General features: G+C 35.7%; 1 protein-coding gene across 1 annotated transcript; it reads right to left on the reverse strand.

Moving 5' to 3' along the window:
- Positions 1-5,696: 5,696 nt before the first annotated feature.
- On the reverse strand, positions 5,697-27,761 carry RNF212 (ring finger protein 212). Its single transcript, XM_040607372.1, has 12 exons — positions 27,650-27,761; positions 25,988-26,049; positions 21,908-21,982; positions 18,882-18,938; positions 15,550-15,608; positions 13,351-13,415; positions 13,192-13,261; positions 12,350-12,395; positions 10,985-11,048; positions 9,102-9,174; positions 8,129-8,325; positions 5,697-5,734 (listed from the first exon to the last, which is right to left on the reverse strand). Exons 1-12 carry the CDS (start codon positions 27,759-27,761, stop codon positions 5,697-5,699), a joined length of 918 nt encoding a protein of 305 aa, XP_040463306.1.
- Between the last annotated feature and the right edge of the window lie 125 nt (positions 27,762-27,886).

Here is a 27,886-nt window from a genome sequence, read left to right on the forward strand (position 1 = left end):
TAAGTCAACCCAAGTCTACATATCTATTACAAGAATAATGGTGTCAAATCAAAGCACAAAACAGCACAAGCCTTGACCGGAGGCATTCAACCAGCTCTTCTTTAGGTATTCCACAGTCTCTCCTTGCTTTACATGCTTTCCAGGATCAATCCATCCCTAACGTTGCATGGACAACAGCAGAAAGGAGAACATGCATGAGCATCTGGATACACACAAAGAGAAAAGCTGAGCAAGACTGGAACGAAGTTGGTTATGTTGAAAACATTTTTTGATGCTCCTGGATGCTTTTGTTCCCTGTATCCCTCCCTCTATCTCCTAGCTAGGCTTTTCTACCCTTCCCCTGCACCGTCCCCAATTTATAATGCTCCCGTGTTAGAGGCAACTGCTCGCGCAACAGCTAACGCACAGAGAGCTGTCCCCCTCCCAGGCTGTGTCCTGTTTGCAGATACAGGTCGAAAACAGTTGAGACTGGACCGGGTAATCCGGCATGGCCCATCTGTTCCTTACTCCCACCACACGAAGACTTGCTTCTCATCACCCACTGTGACTCTTGGGGCTCTGTCTGGCCTGTTTCGAATCAGCTGAGTTCAGAGGAGCTGGAGATGGCTGAAATGTTTTTTTTTTCACCGTATTCTGCACAGCCAAATGCATAAAGACGCAGATGTACTTAGACCATCTCCAAAGTCAGCTTCTGTTTGGCTCCACACTGAGCTGGGCAAGGATGTCAAATATGGCTAAAACGTGTGCTCGGTTAAGGCAGGGGCCAGAAAAAGCCTTCAGGAATGTCTAGCGGGACTGGCTTCCTCCTCTCTTTTGTGTTGTTTCCTCCAGATGCCTTAACACGGGAATAGACAGCCCTTGATCTTGGCATGGAGGCTGCCCTGATAGCGATGTGTTGAATGCATTTATTTGAGAGGACTTGCGTTGGTTAGGACAAAATACCGCCTGCATGGGGTGATTGTCCAGAGTGTCAGAATTAAAAGTGGATTCTCTCAATGTTGTTGATCTTCTGCAGAGGTTTTGTTTGCATGTGGGCCTTGGCAGCACAGCTGGGGTATGTGTCTGGTTTCAGGGCATTGTAAGGCGGAGCAGCATGTAGAACAGCCTCTTTTCAAGCTTTACTGGCTTCTGAATAGCGCTATGGCAGCAGTATCAGGGGACTGCTGTTTGTTATGGGCAGGACGGTGAGGGACCATTCCTGCGTCCTTCACAGGAAAGGAAAGCAACTCTTTTCATCTGCAGAATATAAAGAATTTTCCTCTTTTGCTGGTGGCAAATTGTGAGTAACTTGAAAACACAGCTTGTTCACTGTCTCCTAACACTGAAAAGCCTTTAACATGCACAGTCAAGTTCTTCCCCACCTAGTCCCTGGTAGTGAGCTACTCTCATGAGTACAGGACAAAGTTTAGTGTCTTTCCAAGGGACAAAGTATCAGGGCTTTAAACAAAGTGGAAGGAAAAGCTGACTAGGGCTCACGGGATGCACCAGCCCAAGGATCCTTGGCATAGGATAACATTAACCTTCTCCACAAAGACGTTCATAGAGCCGATCCTTTTGTTATGAAGGGCACCATGTATACTGGTGCAAATCTGGCAGTTTTCCCTGCCAGGTGTTGTAGCAGTCGGGGTCCTAGTGATGCAGATGACTTAGTGACTGCATAATGCTAAGATGGGATACCTAGAAATCCTGAAGGTGCAATATGACAAAACCCCATATGGTCACAGCATAGACATGAGCGGTGTCCTCCTATCTGCATGGATGTTTCTATCTGCACAGAAGAGATCTGTAGAGAGAGCATGACACGATGGCACGTCTGACCATCAGAAACACTATGTGCTGCATGTGCATGTGCAAAGCTGATCTACAAACTGAAGTATGTTGGAAATTTTGACACAGAGACCACAGAAGGAGAGAATTATCAAATTGCATTTCCTCAGGTCATGAGCAGGTTAAATTCTAGAGGAAAAACAGGACCATCATAGATAAGCCAACAGTTCTGCATCTTGATGAGTTATGGCATTCTTTCCTGACTGCCAGAACATGAGAGTTCAAAAATAAGTGGTAGCAATTTCGCATTTTAATTGGCACAATTGTAGAAAATGCTACTTGGCAAGTATCAGGTATTATGTCTAACAGACTAAGCATTTGTCTGCAACAGACTTCCTTTGTATGACAAAGCAATAAATACACATGATGCTACCTTATATGGTGTAATTGTCACCTTGTGAAAAAGGTAAGTGATGACTGTGAAATGAAACTGAAGCTGGCAACGATAATGCAAACAAGAGGATACTTTCAGCATTAGTGGTGACCCCATTGCCTGAATAGCATGAACCTGTCTTGTAATAAAATCTTATGCTATTGTTTCTGTGTGCACAAAACACCCCTGTAGTGGAATATAAACTCTCCCGGAAAAATGTAAAAGATAAATTGGTGCCCTTTTATGACTTAAAACCAGAAACTTGCTGACAGAAACACTGAAAACAACTTGAGGCCAGTTCAGGCTGTGTATTTCTCCAAGATACACACCACAGCTTTAGCACTGGCATCTGAACTCTGAAGTCTTCAATACCCACCGTGATGGGGCGTTGACCCTGTCCTGAGACTAGCACGTTGCCAAAGTACTCTCTTAGAAAGTTTCCCAATATCAAGCCTAAATAATTTCTTCCTTCAAACCACTACAGCTTACCTCACTAGCATGACTAACGCCTGCTTCCATATTTACTTTTCACATATTTGTAGGCTACCCTATCTGAATTACTGTTTTATCTTCCAGTTTAGTTCATTCAGTCCCTCACATTTTTTGTTTATCTTTGGGCACTTTTCTGATGTTTTATCTTCAGACTCTACATTAATTTGTTGCCATTCTTATTATCTGTAGCTTTTCTATATAAATATCACACTGAAAAGGCCAGAATAGTACAGATTTTACTCCACTTACCCAAGAGTTATGGACTACATAAATTTGTTCCGAGGTAAGTTAGCACCCTCTGGTGCACCACTGGTGCACTGCAAGTTTCCTTAAAGGACGTTAATGCATCACGAAAGCAAGAGAAATCCAGCGAAGACGGGTGCCTAAGAGATTAATATAGAAACTTTTGTGTTTATTGCCAGACAGAGGAAACGTTGCCTTTTTTCCTTCTCCTCTTCTTAAAGAATAAAATACTTAATTATTTTCAGCTTCTTATGAACAAATGATGAAAGCATTGAACTGGGCAAATTGCATTCCTCAAATGGCTTTTTTTAAATTATTTTTTTCCTAGCAATTATTTTGCATGATATGAGCACCACTTTGATGTCAGTTTTGAAAAATTTCACATTATAGCTAGTTCACTAGCTCATGTTTTCAAAATTTTCTTTTGTCTGAACTGGGAAGCAAGAGGGTGTCATCCAAAGGTTTTTCTACTCCACACATGTAACTCCTGTGCCTTTTTTTTTCTTTTTGACTTAAATTACGCTTTGTTTTCTCTTCAAAATGCATTTAAAGACTGTAACATCTCCAAAGATGGGCATTTTTTTTCCTTCAGGATTAGACTGTGGGCTCAAATAGATTGGGCAGTACCTGTTAAATAGAAAATACTACTACGTAGTTCAAAGCAGAAGTAAAAATACATAAATGCCCATTTTTATACTATACTTCTTTTCTTTATTGATGCAATGTTCCAAGTTCTCTTCCCAAACTACAGCCACAAAACATGTTCTTCCTGTGTCGAGCTTTTACCACAGAAAAGGTGAACTGGTAAAGATTGCCAAAGCCATGAAGTTCATTACTGAATTTGTGTGGAAACCACTGCTGTAAGCAGCAATACAGAAATCATTCAGCTCTCTTTTATTCATGTCTTTGAATGACAGGGTGCATTTTTTTATTGTTGTTAGCTCTGTAGAACTAGCATATATGACTCCTTCCTATATGATTCCTTCCAGAAAATCTTCAGACAAGTCCCATTTAAAGACACAACTTTGCAGCTTTATCATCCTCATATTCTGTCTTCATTTACAGCTATGCAATTAATAAGGGCTGGGGTGGGAAGGAGGGAGAAACAAAATTAATGAAAACCAGATATTTCACCTGATTGTAGAATACAACTTTCAGCAACTATAAAACCTTTGCAGGCTTGGATGATGACTCTGCAGTGTTGCAAAAGAGAAATTAAAAAGAATACTGTCTTGTGATCCTAACAAACAGAAAATCATTGGGCACAATTAATGTGGAAGCCAGCAATCATTTTTTACTAGTCTCATTTTTCAAGCTATTCTAACTCATCTGGAACTAAAGGAGAGTAGGAATTCTAAAAAGTTACACCCCACTCCTTTAGTTGTTTATGTCTGTGGTACTGTAAAACTAAATCTTTCAAATGGAATTTTTCTTGAAAGGAAATTTACTTAGAAACGTTATCTAGAATTGGAAGTATAAGAAATTGGGAAGGAGAAAACACACAAACTTTCCCATGGTAAAAAAGTAAAAAGCAGTTTTACACTGAAATAAAGGAAATGTGAAGTTTAAAATTTGTTGTGGAAGCCCCTGCTCCAGAAATGTTCATAAAATTTGTTTCTCCATGTATTTTACTCTCATCCAAGGGGCACACTTGCCCGGTAAAACTCATCACAGTATCTAACTGGGGAGATGATAGAAGAACAATGAAATCAAATACAGAAAGAGTAAGAAAATACATTCACTCTGGTTTTCTGGGTGAATTAAACCACTTTGTCTCAGCATTACAAAAAAAAATATAATCCTTTATAATTTCTTTTCTGTTCTAACTTTTCTCTTAGGTCAAGCAAAACATTTCAACCCAAAAGAAATTTATCATGTGCTCAGGGGACTTTATCTCAAAAAGCCAGCTTTTAGTTATATTATTTTTAAAACAGTCCAGGTAAAGTTAGGGCCGAAACAAAACAAAGGTGCATAGTTGATCACTCAGTCATACCAAAATTTTACACAGTAATGGTGGGAATTCCAGCTTAAGAGTTATTCTCAAAAGAAAAAGTTTTCATTCTGGCACCCTTCATTCAGAGTGTTCAGTTGCTATTCCTGTATGAGAGTAAAGGTAGTCTCCACTGTGGTTTATCTCTTCATCCCAGCTTCCCCATTTCATTCCATTTGGGGAAGAAACCAACCTACCTAAATCAGATGGTAAATATCTTGGAGTGTGGAATACATAATGTATTATGAGCTCAGCAGGGCCTGCTAGAATGTAGTATCTCTCAAACCTTACCCCTTTTCAACAGTGCAAGCAAAATAATTTATTGAGTACGAACCAAGGTTTAGAATTGTGGAATCAAAAATCCATAAATTAATTGTTTTTTAGGACTAAGAGTAATTTCTAATCCTGTACAGATGCAAAAATTTAAAAACAGAGTTCTGCTGCAGCTCAATGCATTCACAGCAAAAAATGCTCATTGAATATATAATCATGTTCCATTTTAACTTTTAGTTAATAAAGACTGTTTATTTATACAATATATTTTAAGCCAAAATTTCTAAGAGTGGCACAAGGATTTTGTACTCCTGTTCAAAACTACCATAGATGTTAACCAGGAAGATCAGTGATGTTTTAAATACATTATTAATGCTGAATGGTTAGCTGTTTTATTCCATTTTGACACTTCATAGAAATTACAAATAGTTTGATATCCAAAGTCTGTGTAGGGCTTCTCCAGATGCTTATTAACCAAAACAACTCACAGATGTTTGCTTATCTTTCTGTTGAATGTCCTCCAAAATTAGTCGATCCTACAATAAGAATACAAGTGCAAATGGGAAAAAAATTAGTCACACTAAAGGAAAACTTTATTCATGTAAACTTATTCAAGGAAGAGAGAAAGGAACCGTTATCAACAATTAGAACTAAATCCATACATTTTGATGAGAACTTTTCTGGAACTCTTTTTATGAATCTAAATAATAATAGTTGTATTTATATAAAAGAACTGGTTTCTCTTTCCCTAAAAGCATTTTTGCTATATTCCAGTTTCAGCTACACAAGTGAATGCCAAAAGCATTGCTCTGCATATGAACTGCAATTAACCTGTAAACATACAGCTCAAGGTTGACTAATACGTAAGTTCAATATAGCTGCTTTATTTTAACTTTGATTTCTACTACAGTATTTACAGATTCTATCAGGTTCGTGCATTATTTCACATGCTGTATCACTGTCCACAAATTCCACAAAAAAAACCCCAAAACAATTATGATGTAAGCTTCTACAAACTATAAGCGTTCATATCTTGAGTACAAGTGAATTTCTTATAATGTCTTGTTTGGTTTCATTAAGTTTCATGATCTCAAAACTGCTTGGGATGTGTTACTCTTGGAATAGAAAGGTCACATTTATTAATATGGACTGAAAAATGCTTTATAGTGAATTATCCTTTTAATGTAAATAACAAAGATTTCACTTGTGATATAAACTCTACAATATGAAGCATTAGGTTTCCAAGATGTGATTGGTCAGGATGCTGGACAAACCCATCTAGGCTCCCTTTCTCACAGAAGGTTGGACCAGATGATCTTTCAAGGTCCCTTCCAACCTGGGCTGTTCCATGATTCCATGATTTTATGAATTAATCTGCCCAAGTGCATTTCCATATCCTTCTTGGGCTGGTCTCTATGCAGCTCAGCTACTTTTGCTAGCCTTATTCTGCACTCAGCAAATAATACCATGGACTACCTCTTTTTTTACTGTCACTTGTGGACATTTATGTGGGTGTCTTGACAGCTAGTTCTCTAAGAAATGTGAAGTTGAGACAGGAAACTTGGCAAATGAGAGAACAGCACTAGGACTGAAAAAAGACATCATGGAATTGGGAAGATTACTCCTGAAATCTGTGAATGGGATAATAGGTAGTTGTAAAAGAAATTAAGTTAATATTGTACAGAATATGGTATAAATCACAAACGAAAAATGATCATAATTATAATCTAAGCCTTTTCTCTCAGACTGTGAAGGTAAAGAGCACGTGACAGGGAAGTAGAATGATATAAATAACAATATTTATAAAACATAACAGTAAAAGACTAGAAAATGCTTTTGTCTTCTATAATTTTTTCCCCAACATTTCCTTATTCTTTGCTTTTTTGTTTGGTCTGTTTGTTTTAACTATCCAGACCATCTCCTTTCTACTTTTCTTGCTTCATAGGAAAAAAATGGCCTTTACTGTCTTCTCATCTTTTTCCTTTGGTCCATCCTGCTTCCTCTTTCACACTAATATTCTGCATTCTTATTGTCATTCTAATAAATTCTTTAGTCTGCTTCCTCTATAGCCTTTGTTCTGTCCCATGCACTGTTCTGCATTCCTTTTCTACTCCTAACCCTTTTAATATCCTCACCTTTTTTTCCTATTGCTTAATACATCTTCCTTCCTCCCCTCTGCCTCTTCATCTGCTCATTCCCCATCCATTGTTCATTTGCAGAATGAGTTCACTCATTTGCTCCTTTCCATTAATATTCTCTAGTTCCTAATAACCAGGTGACTAATACTTCACTTCTTTCTCTCAGAATATTGCGGTTTCCTTTTATGTTAATTTTTTCTCTGCTGGACATAGTGAGATGTCAACTGTCACCCACTTTCTAGAACATGCAATTCAGTCATACAGGGACTGTCTCCCATTCATTCTTTTCATTATAGACATTTTTCCTCCTTCTTTCCCACGTGCTTTATTAAAGGACTCTTGTTTATTATCTCTGTCTTGCTACGACTCCCACTGAGTTCACTTTACTTCCTCCACTCATGTCTTTCTTCACTCCTTACTTGACATTTGTTGCAAGATTAGTTTTTGCGAATTATTATATGTGTTGATTTATTTAGAACTGATACTTTTTCTAGAAAACAATTATGGACATTGTCAGATTTAAATCTCTTTTAAAATATCATTCTGAGGTGAAGCAAGAATATATTTTCACAGCAAATATTCTATCACACAGAAGACTAAGGCACAATACTGGTCATAAACATCAACATTTTCATATTTTGCTGATAGCCTATTTCCAAGTTTGAAATATCATTTTTGTGTTGCTTAATTTATTTCTTATTTGCTGTTTCCAGTGAATAAGTAATAAGCATATGTTACGGTGAAAATTTTTCAGGAGGCATTAAATGTTGTTATTTCATAAAATACACTTGCCTAAATGTTGTCTTTGCAGAAGTCCAGAGATGGTGATTGGTTGTCTTGTTACAGATGGCTGTGGGGAAGGTGATGTAAATGGATACAAAGGAGGGGTTCTGAAATCAGAAGTAGCCCATGACCCCCATCTGCTACTTTGTGATCCAGATGGTGACGTAAGTGAACATCCACTATGTGGTAGTCTTATAGGTGTGGTTCTGTTAATGACATTAATTCATGGATATGATTTGAGGCTACTTTCATAGTACAAGAGATTTCAAAACAACTTAAATTCATAGTGCTAATACTTTAATAGAAAATGCCATAAATTGTTGTGTTCTACACATTCCTTATCAGATTTGCACTTCTTTGGGATTTTTACATATTTTAAAAAGCGGAAGGAGAAAATAAATTATATGAGAATCAGAGATGGAAAGAAGTATATTATACTTTAAATTTGTGCTGGGAAGATATTTTTGGCTAAATGATCATAGAGAACAAAAGTACTTTTTCTGGAGCCATTCCAAGATTTTTCTTGATGTTATTAATTCTTACAGTTAGAGGCATTTTCAATGTTCAGATTGAAAACCTGAAACACCTGCTACACACTGCATTAAGATGCTCAGGTTATTCAAAGAATAGCTCTTGTGTAGATATTGTGTTGTCATCTCTGATTTTTAGAAGAATTATAAAGCAGACATGTTGTTGCACTTCCCTACTATAAAATTACTACCCTTTGTATAAAAGCACCATGACTGTATATGTTCACAGCTACAGGAACTCAGATTATTTCTGCACAATTTTGAAGAAAGTGATTTCAAAATAAAAGATTCCAACAATAACACATTTGTATAGGTAATAGCTAGCCTGCAAAATAATATTTCTTCAGATATAGAATATAACCTTTAAATTTACAGATTAATACAGGACATACAAGAGAAATTATGGAAAACAAAATAGGAGACAGTAACATGTTGGAAAGGTATTTAATTACCTTGTAGATCCTGCCCTACTGCTTTGACTTGACATTAATCCAGATGACTGAGAACTTCTGTAGGATACACTACCTGTAAGAATCAAATTTTTGAAACAGGACCAACATGAATTACCCGTTTTACTTAAGAGAGAGCTTTGGAAACAAAGTTTAGTACTTTAAGTGTGTTATTTTGGACAAATTCATGATTGATTTATTCAAGAATGAAAAATAGTGCACAATTACAATAGACAATGAAAGATCAGGAATTGGTTGACAAAATAAAGTCACTTGAAAAGGATTAAAATACCCCTAAAAATTAATAACGTGTTTTTACAATTTAGCACAGACAAAACATTTGCTGAGGTATGAGTTGTCTTACAGTACCTCTTGTTGGAAGATCCAGCAAAAGTGAAAACTATCAATAGACCTCAGCAGCACTCCAGCAGAGGGTAAAGGTGAAAAGTTGTCTTTAGTCTCAACAGATTAATCCTACTTAGAGCTTAACTGTCATGAAAACATAATATTGCACCATTCCTGCAAATCTTTTTCAAATTAAACATATATGTTTGTTTCTTTCACCTTCTCTCATTTATTAGACTATTATTAGACTATCAAGATAGCTCTGCTGAGGTACTCCAGTTCTTCAGCTGTTCTTTTTTGCCCCGTCCATCTCGGAGAGAGAAACTTTCTTTAGTGCAACAGTAAATCACTGTTTCTACTTGCCCTTACTTTTGCAAGTATGCTGTCTTGCCCACTGCAAAACTTCATGGGCTGATTCTGAAATGTGCTGAACACATAACTGTTCTACATATGATTTTATCATCCTATTAAATATCTATTTATATTTAGACACAATAAAAAAACAGTTGACCTCAACTCTTGCTATCTTGTTATTCATAAATTTATAGGCAAGCATGCATTTAGGAAGGATCTGAATATATAAATCAGACTTAACATAGAAAAAGCAATTTTTTTCTCCTTCATTACAATTGCATTGCAATTGTATTTGTGTTCATTTTGGGACATTTGCACCATGTGAAAATACAAGAGTGCTAAAAGTTCCCTATGTGGCTGGAGATGGACTCTATTAACTGCTGAAGCCAAGTGAAATACTGCCTGAAATGGACTGTTACAGAAACATGCTGAATGTAAAACCAAGAATGAGATGGACATGTAAATGGTTGACTTGCAGAGCATTAGGAATTCTGGGGAACTCCTCACAAATAAACAGTACTCATGGAGACTGCATTAATTTCAGTAGGCTGTTATTCATGACTTATTTACATCAGTGTTACCCAAGCTCTGCAACAGGCCAGGAATGAAAGGAAGCACAAGCAGATAAAATGTCTTATACTCTATTAGTCCTATGGTGAAAAATAAAAAAAATAAATCACCTTTCTGAAGAAATTCTTGATCTCAAATTAATTACCTTGCTTTTTTATGAAATACCTTTGTTACTTTCATTTTGTTTCCCCCCTTCTTTTCATGTGGTTTTTAACATGACATTATGGACAACGTTAATCTCTGGTAACTATAAATAAATGTAATTATGAAGGTTAATAGAGGGTCAACAACATATATTGCAAGTATGCCTGTTCTGTTCAACCATACACATCATTACAGTATTTTCTTTGCAAATGTTAGCTATGATTGCTCAGCAAAAATCGTTTTGTTTACGAGTAATTATTTACGCAACAGGGTAGGTCAGTACTAGGAAGACTTACTTCATTCTTAATTTTTAACCATTTCCCATCTGCTGGAATGATGTCTACATGATAAGTTTCTTATACCTTAACACAATTCAAGTTTACTTAGTAAATTGCTAATGTATGCATTTTACTTTATTAATCTTCTTAATGTAATGCAAATGTTATCCAGTTATAAACTTTACTTTTACTCACCCATACGTCCATCTTGTGGTGGAGTTATTAATGATAATCTTGTTGGACCTGTTGGTGTCTCAAGCTAAATGAATGGCAAGGTATTAATTACAGTGTAATACGTATGTTAATAATGAAGATACTTTAAGTGATATTGTTACATTTTTAAGGTCTGTAAAGCCTGCAGCTTTCTGGTGCTTTCAGCTGCCAGTTTTTTTCATAACGCTAAAATGCAAAACCTTAGAATTAAGTTACTATTTTTTAGAGCTCTGTGGGGTGGTTGGTGGTGGGAGTACATGTCTTTCAGTTGTATTCCAAGAAGTCCTCTCTGTCACATTCAGATAAGAAAAATATCAGATCCCATTCTTAAGTTAGTATCTGTTCCTGGATGTTACCTCTCCTAATCAGAATACTGATACAGTGAAAAGCTCCTGCCTTCATTCTCATCTTAGAAATGTCATTCAAAGCTTGCAATTCCCTACTCAAATATCAGGTTCTAGCACTGCTTTCAGACCATTGACTTCCACACCTAGTTTTTTCTTAACATATGAAGGTACTATACATGTGTTTGATGCTCCTGAGCATAGGTGGAAGCAAGATCACCTGCTCAAGCAGCAAACAAAATTGTTTATGAAAGGTGAAAGATAACGACTGGCTTGATTTGTGGCTTAAAAAAACCCCCAAACACTTTTATCCATCATAAATGAAATTTCAGCAATGTTTTGAAAATCAGTGTGATCTGAAGAGTGCCATGTGATTCACCTCTTCTAACTTCAGATATCTGCATTGTTTGCACCCAGATTGATCCCGCAAAATTCCCTTTGTGGTCAAGGAAGAGAAACAGGAATGAGACCAACAAGTTTCCTTTAGAATGAGATGAATCACACATACTAATTCGTAGGTTATAATGGAAAACCTGAGATGCTAGCACAGATCTGCACTGCAGACATCGACATGAGGACTAGTAAAGGTAGAAGCCTTACACAAATTTCCATTTCTTAATATATTAGAACTTAAGTTTAATTGCAACTCTCAGTTTCATGTATTAACAACATTCATTTTGGAAACAGTTACAACATTTTAATAATATAAACATACTAAGATTTCAAGAATTTGCCATTTCATTTAGCATCAGAAATGTAAAAGCCTGTATGTGGCATGTGGAGAATGTAACTCCAGAAATCAATGCTGTGATTTATTCCCTTTTGGATCCTTTTTCAGGAGTGTCTGACTTCTACTAATAATCAAGCATAACTGAAATCAGCAAGTAAATAAGAATTGTTTTGAATGTAGGAGGGGAATCATATTTTTTTGCAATATTAACAGAGCACAAGAAATCAAAAGCATATACATATCTATGTAAACATACATACAAACGTCACTTACTTTCCTCATTGGTGAAGGTACAGGATCAATCTCCATTGACTCCATTCTTATAATAAAGGTGAAAATACGCATGACATTCTCATAAAATTAACCCATTCTTTATGACTAAAATTATATTTTCATGTTAGATTTTACTAATAATGGAAAAGCATAATATATAATGCATAACACATAAGAGTATTTAGAACTTGTTCCAAATCCCACTAGCAGTAAGAAAAAACTATTAATTGATTCTGAGCTTTGGTTTAGACATTTACAGAGAAAGTTATTTTATGACTGGCATTGTTATTCTGATATTTAATTTGGAATATATATGCATATTTATATATTTGTCACTTTTCTCCAAAATAAAGGCATTCTGAAATTTTATATTTTATAAAAAATAAAGCCACAGTCACAGGTATAGAAATCTGTTAGCTTGAGCAAGCTGTATGGTCCATTTATATAAATTTAGTCAGCCTTACTGGAGTTCATCCCATCTAACTTCAGATAACTACAATGTACATACAGGTGTCTGTACAAGTCATTAGTTTTTTTCCTACGGTCAGTGGGAAGAGTTCCTCACTAATTAATCAATCTATCTATCCAGAAAGTCTTTAGGATAAGGTGCATCATGCCTTAGAATTTTTCCCAGTGAGTACAAAGGCAATGTATACAAGTAGCTATTATGTACACTTGGATAAATAAGACCCTCCACAATTCTTCTGTACTTACACAGTTTGCAGAAAGAAAACACAAAATCAGAAAAGTTATTTTAAACTCATTACAAAAAAAATAGTTTTGTGTATGAAATATCATATTGTCTATGTTAACATTTTCATTGACAACAGATTTGTACCTACATTTCAGAAGCAGAAGGATGACTAGGATGAAGAGAACATGAGGAACAATCATTCTGTTTTCTTGAAGGAACTAAAGTCATTAATAAATTTAATATTAGAACATAGCTATATCCAGTGATAAGTTTTCCATAGTCAGTATCTTAAACCAACACTTCTTACTGGAAAGTGGATTTCTACTTGTACTGGAAAATGGTAGTTGTGTAGTTTGTTCAGGAGGCTTCATACTAATGGGAAAACAGAAGAAACAACAGATATAGATTGAAAGCTGGTTTGGTTAGTTCATTTGTCTAGCTGGTCCATAAAGCACAAAATCAAAGCATTTTATCCATCATTAGCTGTTTCTAACACGGCACTGTTTACCATGAAGCAAAATAACCATCTATTTGATAAGCTATTACCTTCTTCTTTATATCATAATGTCTCTATCAGTCACTACATGCCCAAGAATACCAATTTAGGATAACATTATGGCAAAGTATTTTATGGAACAACAGATGTTAAAATACAAGTATTAACTGCAGTTGAGCCAAAAAGTTTCATTTTGATCTATACATTTCCCAAACTTTAAAAAAATCTAGTTTTCAAAGGAAATGTTGGCATATTTATGCTATTCACCAACAACTACGTAAAACTGATAGCTTTGCTAATAACCATAAATGGGAGGAATATGTCTACTGGGCATGCAAGGAGAAGCCCTAGCTCACACTATCTTGGTAGAACTGTGAAAAATCTGAAGTTCAGTAAGAACTCTGTATTTGGTATAACCAAGATGCTATTTATTTGAGATGTAATCAAGAAAAAGGAGGCTGTGGATAAAAATATATAAACTATGATAATCCACCACATATATAGTTTCCTTCACATTCTTTTGCTTTCAGTTATATTACACTAAGCATCATAAGAGACCATATTACAATATTAGGTGTCCATCAGGGTTAAAAGAAAGTCTATACTGATGAAACACAGAAAAGGAATAAAGATCAACAAAATTTTGCAATTAAATTGCTGGCTTCATGAACTGGCTTATTAAGGAGATTTCAGCATCCTTGATCACTGGTATTCATAAAGGGGCATTCATGAAGGGCTTCTCTTAAGAATAGTGAGAAGTACATTGTAACTATACACTATGTACTCTTAACACCCATATTCACTAAAAGGCAAAAGCAGACCAAGACCGTTAGGGTTTTTTGCCAGTAGTTTTTGAAAATGGGTAGGATAAAATAGGACATAGAAAAAAATGTTATACAGAAAATGTAGTAATTTCACCATAGGTGGATCACAGTAGATGTCTGATATCTTGTTTATTTTTTTTATGTAAGCAGATATTTTAAAACAGTAGTAAGATAGTACATTTTGTGTGTTAATTCAATTTAAACATTAGAGTACTGTATAGGCCATGTGGACTTTAAAGCAGAGATAAGAGTAATAAATTTGGGTAAGTATAGCACAAATAGTATTACAAGGGAAACAACAGAAAAGGGTGAAGAGAGTGCAGAAATGTTACTAGTGATGTCCCCTTCAGTTTAATCTTGCAACTGATCCTGTTTAATACACTCCCTGATGACTCAGGGATAGCCCAGTTTGTGAAATCTGAAGACAGGAAGTTCTGAAGATAGAAAGTTACATCAGTATTGAGAACTACATAACGACTTTAAAAATTTGCTATTTTCAAACAAATAATTGAAATAAAATTTAATTAAATTAAAAGTAATAACACAGAATGCACATAAGGATCATAAGAACTTTGGCTATAAGTTGGAAATAAATGAGATTAAAATATTAATTTGTATCAATTTATGCACAGGGAGATAATGATGAGCTACCACTTGGCTGTCTCTGATGCATTTGTGAAAAAAGACTAATTTAAAATAAGTCAAGTTGATATCTACTAGAAACAGAAAAGATAAGAATCATGTTACAAAAATCTGATAATTTTGTAAATGGGATAGATACTAGGAAATGTTATAGTACTTTCCAGGCTGATGCTGGAAAGCCTATCGAAAAAAAACCACAAACACGTTCATGTAAATGCAAATAAAAATTTTAAAACAGAATACACGTACGATATGAATTTCTAAAAGTTCATTTTTAAAGTAAATGCTTTGAATTATTTGTATTAAAAAATAAAAGGATTCCTTCCTGACAGGCTTGATAAATGTGAAGAAAATGGACCTGATGACAGAAATCACTGTACTGTAATTTACAATTTCTGTAAAAATATGCTTCTTCTATTTATACAACACAATATATGAGAAAGGCAAACAAAGCATGACTTTTTTTATTTTTACAAATTAAACATATTGTTGTTTGATTACAAAGACTATTTCTCATTTACTTTTGCTGCATTAAACATCTTACCGTTGTATCTGATGCATTTGTTGTGTTACTTTCTTGAGAGATTCTTCCAACTTTACTGTCTGTGAGATAATCATAGATTTAAACAAAATCAATTTGTGTGACACACAACTTCATCTTCATACAACTAGTATTCTAAAGTATTGAAAGGCTGTTTTCTTTTGGTTTTAATCTTAGATCAGGCAAGACTATAGCTGTTATATGGATCCATTGAACAGTCAGTCTGAAAATGTTGTTTCTTTTTGGCAGTTACAGACTTAGTTTGACTACCTTTTGTTAAGTGTGCTAGTAATATTGGATAAATGAATACTAAGAAAAGGGCTTAAAAATAGTTTGCTTATATTTTTCTTCCTCTTTTCCATATCTGCTATAAAAGTAATGTGCCTTTTAACTTGGAATTATTTGGAAAAATACCAGTAACTATACAAAATACCAAATACCATTTTCCTATATTTGTCATTTCAGATTCAAAATTTATTCAGATTTTTTAAAGTATCTATTTGTAATAAACTCATGTGAAGAGTATTTCCTTTCATGTTATAGACACAACCAAAAATATCTCCATTAAAGAATGTTACGAGCTTGCAAAATTAAAGAACATTAAGGTCAAGAACATTAGGTCAGTTCCCTAGTATGTGTATTTTTTACAGTCTTCCATTACATGATCATACATTATATTTTATGAAGGATCTAAAAATTCATTCAATAGTCTCAATACTGCATCTATATTTTATATTTAATTACCATTTTGTGACCTTAGTCCTTCATTACTTCACACTTTTCATATTTTGATTTGAAGACAAATTATAAATTTTCACGTTAACTTTTCATGCTTCTCCTCATAATATTATTTGAATTCTTTAATATCATTACCTGATACACCTTTATAAAATCATGTTGTTTATGGGCAATATTATTCTCTTTTTGCAGATGTAAAACTTTGCAAAGCAGATTAAAGACAAAATCAAATTTACATAAGATCTGATTTTTTGTATTCTTTTTTTCTTTTTCTCGACGTGAGAATTAGTTTAAATTAAGAAAGTAACCAGTACAGATGTCAGGAAGAATGTACTTTACCCTGTCACTCTGCAAGACTGGGTCATTTTAAGGCCAAAACACCTTAAAGGTGAATAACTATTTGGTTTTCAACACCTTTGGGTCCTAGCACAACACAGGGTCTAGACTTGCCAGGAATAAGGACATAAGTGCCCACACCACACACCATGATCTGTACCCCAGTATCTGAACAACTCATAGAAACAACAATAAAGAAGTTTCTATCAAGGTCATAAGAGCTGTTGGTTGACAGTGACAAGGAGGAAGGAGACCACAAAGATAGGCAAGTGTGAGAACCTGGGTGTGAATTTCCTTGTGCAGTACTTCACCTTTTCCAAAAGCCAAGATCTGCAGAGTGGAGAGTGGCAGGAAGAAACACTTGTGTCACAGGCAGATTTGTGCTTCCTCAACTCCCCAGGGATTGGCCATTTGCCAAATTGATTATACTGTAAATCATTCTTGCTCTGTCCTTTTCCCACTCACCTTTATCTCAAAGCCAGTGGCTGGAAGACTCAAATGGAGATTATAACCCTGAGTGTGAGCATCTATTCCCACTCTTTCATCCTGTGTGCCTCTGCCAGCTGTGACCTAGACTTCCCCAGTTCCTTCAGACTCCCCCCTGTAGCCCTGAAAGAGGGAGCATTGCTAACTGAAACTCACAGGAAGGAGGTGGGTATATCATTACACAGGGAAACTCTATTCTTCCTTGCTCACCTCAGCCTCACTGTCAGACCATTTCTCTACCAAAATGACTTCACCAGTGCTAGCCATAGCTGCATATAGCATATTTCAGACAACCAGACTCTTCTGACCCCAATCCAATGCAAGTAGGTTTAAAGTACTAACAAATTCATAGAATGGACAACACAACAGAAACACCCAAAACAGCATGCCATTGAAATAGCAACGAACTAAATCTTCACCTGTTTCTGTATTGTCACCTAAACACCTTCCTTAGGTCAAGCAGTGTCCTTGAGTATTTTATAACCGCTGTTAAATGAATATCTCAACAGTGAATAACTTAGAAACTTATCATCAAAAAGTATCCACACTCTGCACAGATTCTTTGGAGATAACATTTCTATTTATGCAAAATTCTGTTAAGAGCTTGATTTTATTTTGCCTACATGTTTCAGTTTTACAATCTCAAGTTAGTACAATACATTAGAAAGGGGAATAAAATCAGGGTATCTCCATTGCCTGGCTTTGAAAGCAGGACAGAACCTTGAAAGAACTGTATCAGATGCTCTCCTCACACACAAAATGGACAACTGACCAACAATGTAAGTTTCCATCTGTCATTTCATACATAGGGCGCCTACCGATGTGTTGATTCACCAGTATTTCCAAGCAGCTGTAAGTAATGTACCTGACCATGTCCTTAGAAATGAATGAAACAGCCAACTATTTTATCATTTAGAAGCATCTCAGAAATGAAAATTAAATTTTCTTTCCAACCTACAGAGGAAGAGGCATAGTCACAAATTCAGTACATATTCTTTGCAGAATAATTAATTTTGCTCCTTCTATTGAGCCACCCCTAACGCAGGGTACTAGGCCTTAGTCTTGTTCTCCATTGCTCAAGCTTCTCATTTATTGTGTCAGCCCTAGTCTTCTTTTCCTCTAGGTTTGTAATCTGAGTACCAGTCTCTCCCCACCTCTTCCACTTTCTCTTCCACAGCTTGCCATACAGTGAATTAATTTATTCTCTCCCTGCCCTTTGACTGTCCATGTAATCTTGGCCACCCCACAACTACAATCTGTTTTTATTTAATAAACCCTTTTATTATTTAATAATACAAAACATAATTGATAAAGTCCTCAGATGTTTTAAACAACTAAAACCTGGTATTTATAATGACAGAAACAAAGCAACACTGATAAATTATGGTAAGTATTTCACTAAAAGGTGAATATATTTTTGTTGCAGAACAATCAAACTAGTAGACTGCAACAAGGCTTTACCATTGGTCACAATTCTACTGTCTGGGCTGTATCCCCTTCCTCCAGAGATCAGCCCACACTACACCCTCCCCACCTGATCCCAAACCCATCCTTCCCTCCCCATCCTCAGGGCTATTTAACTACTTATCAGGAATGAGCTACACCTGCACATCATCCATGTCAATCAACCCAGTGCCTCTGAGGCAAGGCCACAGCTGCATGTTATCAATGCTAATCAACCCACTGCCTTCATTCCTCTACATATTTTCTAAAAATAAACCAAAGCAACAAGGCAAATATAAACAACGAAAATAAGAAATCACAATTAGAGTTACCTTTTGCCTGTGGTATGCTAATAAATGTTTACGGTGTTTTTCTTGAAATTCTGAAATCTAAAAATAAATACAGTTCTATCAACCTTCACCTAGTAATATTCACACAACCTCAGCAAAAAAGTGAACAACTTCACAGTATTCAAATTCTTCTATATTTTAATAAGCATTTAACATATCTTCTTTAAATCCTCTGTGACAAAACATTCTAAGTTATAATCACTGATAAAGAAAGTATTATAACGTTCGTTTGATCTAGTATGGCCTACCCTTGAACTGGTAGATTTATTTCACTGAATTTGTATTTTAACACTGTGTTGTCTAACAAAGTAAAGGACATCAGAAAGCCAGTTTAGCTGCGGTGTTTCTTATTCGTTAGTTCTAAGCAAACACATAAAATTAATGGCAACATAAAAAGTAATGTGTCTTACTGGCAATTATAACTTGCCTTGTAAAAATATCCTGTTAATTAAAAAATAATTGTTAGACACACTGTCTGGTGGTGTGTAAGCACTTCTTGTGCCCAAATGAGGATCATAAACTATGACAGGTTAAAAGTAAAAACATACAAGGTAAGCAAGACAAGAGCTTGAGGAACAAATTCAAATAGGCAAGTTACTAATAAATCTTTCTTCTCACGTGTAAGAAAACTGCCAGAAAATGTGTAGGGATAGAGAGAACCAAGAAGAAACATTCATGAGAACATAAACCCATAGCAGAGCATCTAATTGAAATGATTACTTTTATTCACTGTAGAAGAGCCTGGGAAGTTCCCACTGAATACTCATCAAAGGATCAGAAATGTCTTCAGAAGAACTGATGGAAGAAACAGCCACTCAGAAAATAATGGCTCTAAGCTGCCTCCCACCACTCAGAAATGAGGTCTTGAGTCTATAAAGGACATATCTGTTCAAATGTCAGTTCAGTGCTCAGTACCATTCAAAAAAGTAAATCAGGTCTTAGAAGTAGTTAAAAAAAGGAATAGGATAGGGGCCATCATTATTCCACTGTACGAATGTATGGTACAATATCCTGAGTCTGCTTAACATCTCAGAAAGGATATAGTAGGTCTGGAAACAGTTCAGATTAATCAGAGGTATTTAAGAGCTTCAGTAAAAGAATGACCACATAGAATATGAGTCTTCATGGCTGAAAAAAAAAAGACTATTGAAGAAGGGATGCATTAGCCGTCTAAAACTAATGATTAGCACAGATGGAGTGCATGGGAATGGTTACATTTTTTTCCTCTAGAGTGGGATTCGAGAGTATTGAATAAAACTAGCAGGTAGCAGGTTAAAACCCAAAAAAGGAAATCATCATCACACAGTGTATAACCTGTGGATCTCCCTTCCATAGTATGTGATAGATGCTAAATATTCAGAAAACAACTTGACGATTAAATGGGGGGGAAACGTCCACCAAAAGCTTTTGAAGGGGGCCTACAAGAAAGCTAGAGAGTGACTTTACAATGTCAGGTAGCAACAGGACAAGGGGTAAAGACTTTAAGCTGAAAGAGGATATATTTAGATTAGATATTAGGAAGAAATTCTTCAATGTCAGGGTGGCAAGACACTGGACCACGTTGCTCAGAGAAGCCCCAGATGCCCCCTCCCTGGCAGTGTTCAAGGCCAGGCTGGATGGGTCTTTGAGCAACCTGGTCTAGCGGAAGGTGTCCAGCCCATGGCAGGGGGTTGGAACTGGATGGTCTTTAAGGTCCCTTCCAACCCACACGATCCTTTGATTCTGTAACAAATTTTTGCCCTAACAGAGCACAAGATGCTTTTATGTCTTTTGATACTGTTAGAAGTTCTGAACATACCTTAATGCTCTAATTACACTTTAATATGTTTCCCATAGGCTATCTCAGACTATGGAAAACCCACCTTAGTCTTTTGACATCATGTCCTCTGTTTCCTTTCTTTGACATATTACAGAAGTTTGTATTCCTGTGTGGTTCACAGTATAGCTGTCTAAATCTGTTCAGTTTTCAGAATAACTGCTGATCATCATACCTGCTGTTAAAAAGTGTGTATGGAAGGACAGAGGAAGGCTTCTTGTTTACCCTGTGTCACCTGTATACATCTTCAAAGGAGTGTGGAGAGGGACGGTGCTCAGCCTGGGAGAAGTTTGTAAAGCATAGAGTAGAGAAAATGTGAATCCATAATCACCATGGAAGAAAGCAGGTGATCTTCCCTGGGTTACTTTTCTGCTGGATCAGGAAGCTCACCACAAGATCAAACAAGTACCAGTCCAGGGGAGGTGAAAATATACAATGAAGGTTGCAGGTGGGCTCGGAGACAATGTACTACTACAGTTCAACCTAAAGCAGGTGAAAACACCACTGAAATACTCAGTAAGAAGGACAAGGACAAGGATGAGTCCCAAAGCCAAGATTAAAAGATGCAGAAAATGAGAAGACAATGGGAGTTTATATGTATACTTTTAACACAGACAGCTACTAAAGCTCTGGGCTGGAAACTAAGCCTGAAGGAAGGGATCCTGCCTGGAGTTTACAGAAGGCAGGGAGGAAAGTTACCTTGGATTTACCTTGGAATCATTCATTGCATTTATCTGAAAAAACATACCTGTTTTGATTTAAAAAAAAAAAAAAAAAAAAAAAAAAAGAGGGGAAAGAAGGAAGGGAGAGACAAAGAATTCAGCTCAGGATTTTAGCCAGCTCAGGTTTTCACTGTGTAACTTTTTATTGCTGTGATTAGGGCACACTATCTGGGCATGTTTAAGGTTCTGGCAGATCTAATTTTTCATTGCATGGCATTGAAAGTGATTTTACACTATTAAAATAACCAGAGTAGCGGTCCTCAGAGAGAGTTTGAAAACAGAAGCAGTGATTGTGATGAATAATTTATGCTTTCTTAAGAACTCTGAAACTGTGGAATTAAGGGAGTAAAGATGGTAATGGACATACATTAATTTTCAAGCATTTACTCATATGTTTTTCTCATTTATACCAAAATCATTAGAAGTTGCTGATTAGTTCATAGAGTTAAAAATTTTTAGGGCAGATTCACCTGTGTTATTTCTTTTGCATATTTCTTGCATAACGTATCTATTCCCACGAACAGTGATTGAATATCAGGATTTGTCTACGAAGAAAAGAAAGTATATCAAGGTTAGCATTTTCATTTGCAAGTTATATTAAATAAAGTATGTTGTGAAGCATTCCTTAAACTGATCAATATACATAAATAGAAAATGGACAGATCAAGAGTAGGATGATACAGAAATTGACAACAAGCCCAGTTTCATTTAATGCCCTTATTAACCATCTGGAAGGCTTTCTGCTTTTGTTTAAATACATTACACACATATATGCTCATTGTAAATAAGAAATAATTTCCAGAGGACATTCAAGGAGGATATTGTGATCCCCTGGAATCTTTAGACCAACAGCCAAATTTCTGGCAGTCCTTTCCAGGCTGTTTGGTTCTCACCATCCCCAGCCACATGGATGCATATTTTTATCAGTTTTGTTTGAAAGTCCTTTTTTTAGAATAGTTCCAATGCTGACTAGGATCCCTTTATCTCTCCTGCCTTTTAGACAGCAAACTGCAATCCTAGCAGAAGAATAAAAGCCCTAAAATGGCAGGTGAATTTTTCAGGTATTTTATGACTAAGACTTTTAATCAGACATCATGATGTAGCCTCACAAATGGCCACTCGTATTTTTAGAAAATGCTGAGTAAGTGCCCTGTACCTAAGCTATCAATGCAATAAAGATATATTTATTATTTATGGTGAGAAAGAAATGTTACAACATATAATGTGAATTTCAGAATTATAGTGACATTTGGACATCTACTCAAATCTACAAAGCAAGGTAGGTAACTTATTTGTTACTTTAATGCAGAATACATGTGTACATGTATTTCCAATGTATTCATTAGAAAACCAAACAAAATAGAACAAGTAAATAGTTACAACAGTTATAGTATTAAGCTCAAATAGTTATATATTAAGAACTAACAGTGATCACATTTCAGTTACCTTCTACTGTAACAGTAAACAACTTTTTAAAATGAGGAATCTAGCCCCACAAAAAACAAACTTCATCTACCTGTAAACTGTAAACTGGAATGTTCTCTTTGATATATTGTGATTGTATAATTGAAGATAGGTTTGCAACTAGCCAAAAGTTAAATGAAAAAGCAAAAGCAATCCCAACATACCTAGATGATAAAAGAAGATTGTCCCAGAAAAAAAGGTATCATTCATGTAAGTAAGCACATTTCAAAATCCAGTCAAAAAGAACTGAAACTGTTGCAGGCAAAATCTAAATTAATCACAGAAGTACTAAAGAATCTCAAAAAGTTTAAAAAATTGAAAAAATTAAAAAGAGTGAATCATTGAAAGAAATAAGTACCTGTGAATGAAGCAACAATTTTCTACACTACTAAGAAAATAGAAAGATAAGTGCTATCACTTAAATTAAAAATATTGCATTGAAATAAAAAATAATTAGGCTTTGGTCCATTTCGAAATGCACAAACATTGAGAGAGACAATATCTCTACCTACTCCAGAAGTACTATAACACTACTGGGAAGTCAAATATCCAAGACTAAATAACAGCTGTATTTGCCAATCCTGCATTCAATGTGTGTTTATATTACATACTTTCAATAGTAAGAAGGAATTGAGTTTCATATGTATGAAAAATAATTATGAGAGGAGCTAAATTAATAACCTGGATTTGCAACAGATTTATATCTTTTCTTCCCCATAATCTGACATCAGCTACTTTGATGTTCTGTATAGCAATTCATCTGAGAAAAGATGGCATGCACTGTTTGGTTACTGTGGAATTGTGTATGTGGCTGCCAAATGCACTTTGGATTATTGATGAGCTGTACATGCATTTCTCTCACCAGGGGAACTAAACTGCTTTTCCTTGCTTTCCCCAGCTACTAATTTTTATAGAACTCACAGGAGGAAATTAATTATATTTGAGACTTCCTCTGCTCTTTTGAATTTGGTTGACATTAACCAAAGCATTCAAAAATTTCCACAGGGTTAAGGTGAATTGGCAGACAAAGAAAGAGGAAAGCAGATAGACAGCACAGTCTAACCTGTCTATGGTATTTAAGTAAAGAAAATACAAACAAGACAAAAAAAGTCATCTAGAAAAACTAATGTACTTATAAAAATACATTTGGCATCTTTAAGATGTATTCATAGGAGGCAAGCTCTAAAAACCTATTTAGGGTCCTAACAAAGCAATGACCTTGCTGTAAATACTTATCAGATCTGAAAATAATAAAAACCAACCAGCTTCATTGATGATGTAAACTCTTTGAAATAAAGGTTTGTAAAATTCTGTTTATATTTTATCTGTTCCGTGGAGGAGTAGCAGATGTTAAGATGATATTCTGAAATGATGAACAGTGAGATTCTGGTTTCTCATAACACTTAAGCATCCTCTGGGAAAAAGCAAGTGGAGATCATAAGATATAAAGGTGACAAGCATGCATTACTGTAAGGATGAGAATATTTAAAGTGTAGATGTTGATTGCCCCTATATACAATTTAATGAGGAGTTCTAACACATTTATAGGACCTCCTACTCATTGGGAATTCTTCCATAGCATCAGGCTCATAAAGGTTACCAGGTATATTTCCACTCTGGTTCCTGAATTATAGAGCCATGACTTTTTTATATGCATCTTTAATTATCATTCCAATCATTTTATCTGTTCTTAATCAAGGCTAAGCAATCATCATTAATGTCTTTTTTAAAAGAATATGGTAATTTGTTTCCTTCCAGTCCTCCAGAACAGTGTCAGGTTCTAATGAAATTTTTGTTAGTATCCCAATCATTGCATTTTTAAATTCCTCCAAGGTTTGTTTTTTTGGTTTTTTTTTTTAAGTAAATTATCAAGTTCTGTTGAAATGCCAATCAGAAAAGACTGATCTAACTTCAAAATCAGCTTTGTTTTGAGCAAGGTTTTGGACAAGATGACCTCCAGAGGTTCCTGACAACCTAAATCATTCTGTGACTGAAATTAATAACAAAAATTCTACCCAGGGTAGGCTGATATTGAAAGCTTATTAAAATACCTCCTTTAGAAGTTTTATGAGAGGCTTTTTAGGTTTTTTTGGTTACTGTGTGCGTTATTCCTTTGTATTATGTGTACTTTCTGTTATTTTGCTGTATTTTTTTATTTTTGCTAACATTATCTTCTTCACCCTGTTTCAGTCCTGCAAGAGTCTGTGCTTATAAATATGAAATATAATGTAATGGTTTTTTACTTTTTTATATACAGTATGCAGAGGTAAAGATTTTTGTATTTAGAGATACATCAGCTCAGTTTTAAACATATCTAGAGGAATCATGGCCTTCTTCAAGGTTACCGCTTCAGGGTTAGTCCCAAATTGTCCTCTATTTCACATACATGATTGCCTTGTAGCCTTGTAGGACTTCATGTATTAGCTGTTGTCATGGAAAACATATAAATGTTTCCACAACCCATTTATGAAATCAGCTAAGGAGAAGCTGGTTCCTGGGAGAAATGTGAAAATTAAATCTTTCTAATGATTTCTCATGAAAGGGAATCAAAAGCTATCCGTTCTCTAGTGAATAATAATAATTCCAAAGAGTATTTCAGATCCTCACTTAATCACACAGCCATGAGGAAAACAGTTGAGCTTAAGAGAAAATGGGAAAAAAAACCCAATACACTTGAAAACATTGATGTGTCACCACACAAATTTTCAATTCAGTCCATTACATGAAACAACTTACTACAATCCACTTTATCTGATGTACAAATGCCAAAGTCAATAGACATTTTTCCACATTTTGAAAGTAGCCACTGATGTTACACAGTAGCCAGTCGTGTTTCTTGAAAAGGTTGGAGTGATTTACAGTCCAGCAGAATCTGAAAACTTGAAAAGTCTCAATAGACTTTTATTTGAAGAAATCTGTAAAACTAAAAGCTGTATAGTGCATAAGTATCTAAGTCTACCAACCTATCATCAGTAAATATTCATGTCACAGTTGGCAAGTAAAAGGGAAGTATTTTGCACATGCAAATAATTCAGCTGTTAAGCAAACTACAGATTAATGTAATACAATACTAAAGCTTCATTTACCTGTTTTGAAAGGACTAATGTACGACAAGGAGTTCTACAGATCAAACATTCATCTTTTTTGCCTGTAAGGTAAAGACACGTTTAAAATATACATCAAACTGAATAGATATTGAGTGCATTTTTAATAGAATTTAATGCCTAAACCTTTGTTTGGAGCTTGTGGAGGGAATCTGCAAGTTATACAAGAAAATCAAATAAACATGAATAAAGAATTTGATCCTATAACCATTACACACAGTTGCACAGGGAAAATGCATGTGAATGCCATCAGGTCTTATTCCTACAAATAAGCATTCATGTAAATGATTTTATGAATATCATTAGTGTCACTGAATGCAGGTGACTTTTAGTTCCGTTGATTTAAATAGGACTACTTGCCTGGTTTAATTAAACGTATGCTTAAGTGCACTAATGAGTTAGAGTCAACCAGATACACGACTTTTTAGAGTGGAGCCCAGTCTGGCTCTCTCAATAAAATATATGAAACCTTAACTTCAAAGAATTACTAATTTTACCTTGTGAATTTTACTAGTGAAAAATTAATCAAATAGCTTTTTAAAATGTTATCATTTATTAAAATGTCTCTTTGATTACTTGCAAATTAATAGCAAATATATCTAGTAAATGCATATTACTACAATATTTATAATTGGCAATTTTGCTAGCTGCTTCCTTTCTAAGGATTCTAACTATTAACATTTATAAACATCTTTAAAAGGTAAATACCTTTTAAAACTGATTATATTATTATTGAATTCATAGCAAAAAACGTATAATGTCTCAGGTTTTGTTCTGCCAAACGATATTAAGGGCAGAAAGGAAAGCTGTCATTCAGGTTTCTAGGAGCCTGAAAGTTGTATTTAGAGGCTGCATTTTATGACCCTCTCTCCTCAACAGCAACCCTGTGAAAACTTTTATTTAAAAGTTTTTAATTGTGAAATACAGATCGATCATTTATTCTGTGTGCCCTTACAAAAAACAGGGTGTCTGGCATGACCTCAAAGGGAAAAACATTGATATTTATCTGCTTTTTTTTTTTTCTTTTGAAAAGCAACTTCCTTATTCTGCTGTCTTTTCCACAGATCTTCATCTAAGCACATCACAGGAGTCCCAGAAGATGAGTCAGGTGTTACATAAAACACAGAAGAGGTTCAAAACATCACCTCCAGTCCTCCTAATGGTGCTGAAAATCTTCTAGTGTTCCATGACAACACTGAGATTTAAAAAGTCTATAGACTATTAGCAAAATATAAACAAAACAAGTCCTATGTTTTGCAGATTGTTTTTTCACTAATGAAAAAGCATGCTCTTTCCAAAATCACACAGAACAGAATCCCATCTTGTCTTTTTGACATTGCAATCATGGATCATCAGCATGCAGACTCAACTTTTATTAAAGCCTCCAGTTCTCTGTGTCTGAGGCTTGCTCTCAAAGCCACACTGCTCCAGCCAGAGCCATCTGGAGGCAGACACAGGTGGTTTTACTATTTAAAGAAAATCGATAGCAAGAATTTAGAAAGTTGGTTAACAAGAAGAAATGGGCAGGCCTTTCTTTTTTCCAAGTCAGAAATGTGTGCACTCCAGCACTGCCTGACCCGCTGAAGCAGAGGGCTGGGCCTGAAGCAGAGGGCTGGGCCGCCCGGGGCCTGCAGCAGCCATTACCTTTCTGCAAGCAGATCTCACAGATAACATGGCCGCAGCTTGTGAGGCTGAACCGTGGGGTGGGCTTGCTGGGCTCACAGAAGCAGGCATTACAAAACACAGGGACGGCCATGGGGTGGAGGGGCAGGAGGGCCTGGCAGGGGGCATGTGGCTGAGGCAGATGCTGCCCCTCCTTGCTGCCCCCGGGGTGAGGCCTATGGGCCTCCCTTGCCATGTCCCTCCAGCCTGTGGCACTGC

Source organism: Falco naumanni, chromosome 1 (genome assembly GCF_017639655.2).
Source record: "Falco naumanni isolate bFalNau1 chromosome 1, bFalNau1.pat, whole genome shotgun sequence".
In the NCBI taxonomy this organism is placed as follows: Eukaryota; Metazoa; Chordata; class Aves; order Falconiformes; family Falconidae; genus Falco; species Falco naumanni.

Excerpts from the sequence above, each read along its gene's own strand:
- RNF212 (XM_040607372.1), bottom strand. The coding sequence starts at position 27,761 with ATGGCCGTCCCTGTGTTTTGTAATGCCTGCTTCTGTGAGCCCAGCAAG. Across the intron at positions 15,609-18,881 it reads TAGCATACCACAGGCAAAAG|ACAGTAAAGTTGGAAGAATC; the intron begins GTAACTCTAATT and ends ATTATCTCACAG. Across the intron at positions 13,416-15,549 it reads CAAATGCATCAGATACAACG|TATGAAGCCTCCTGAACAAA; the intron begins GTAAGATGTTTA and ends TTTTCCCATTAG.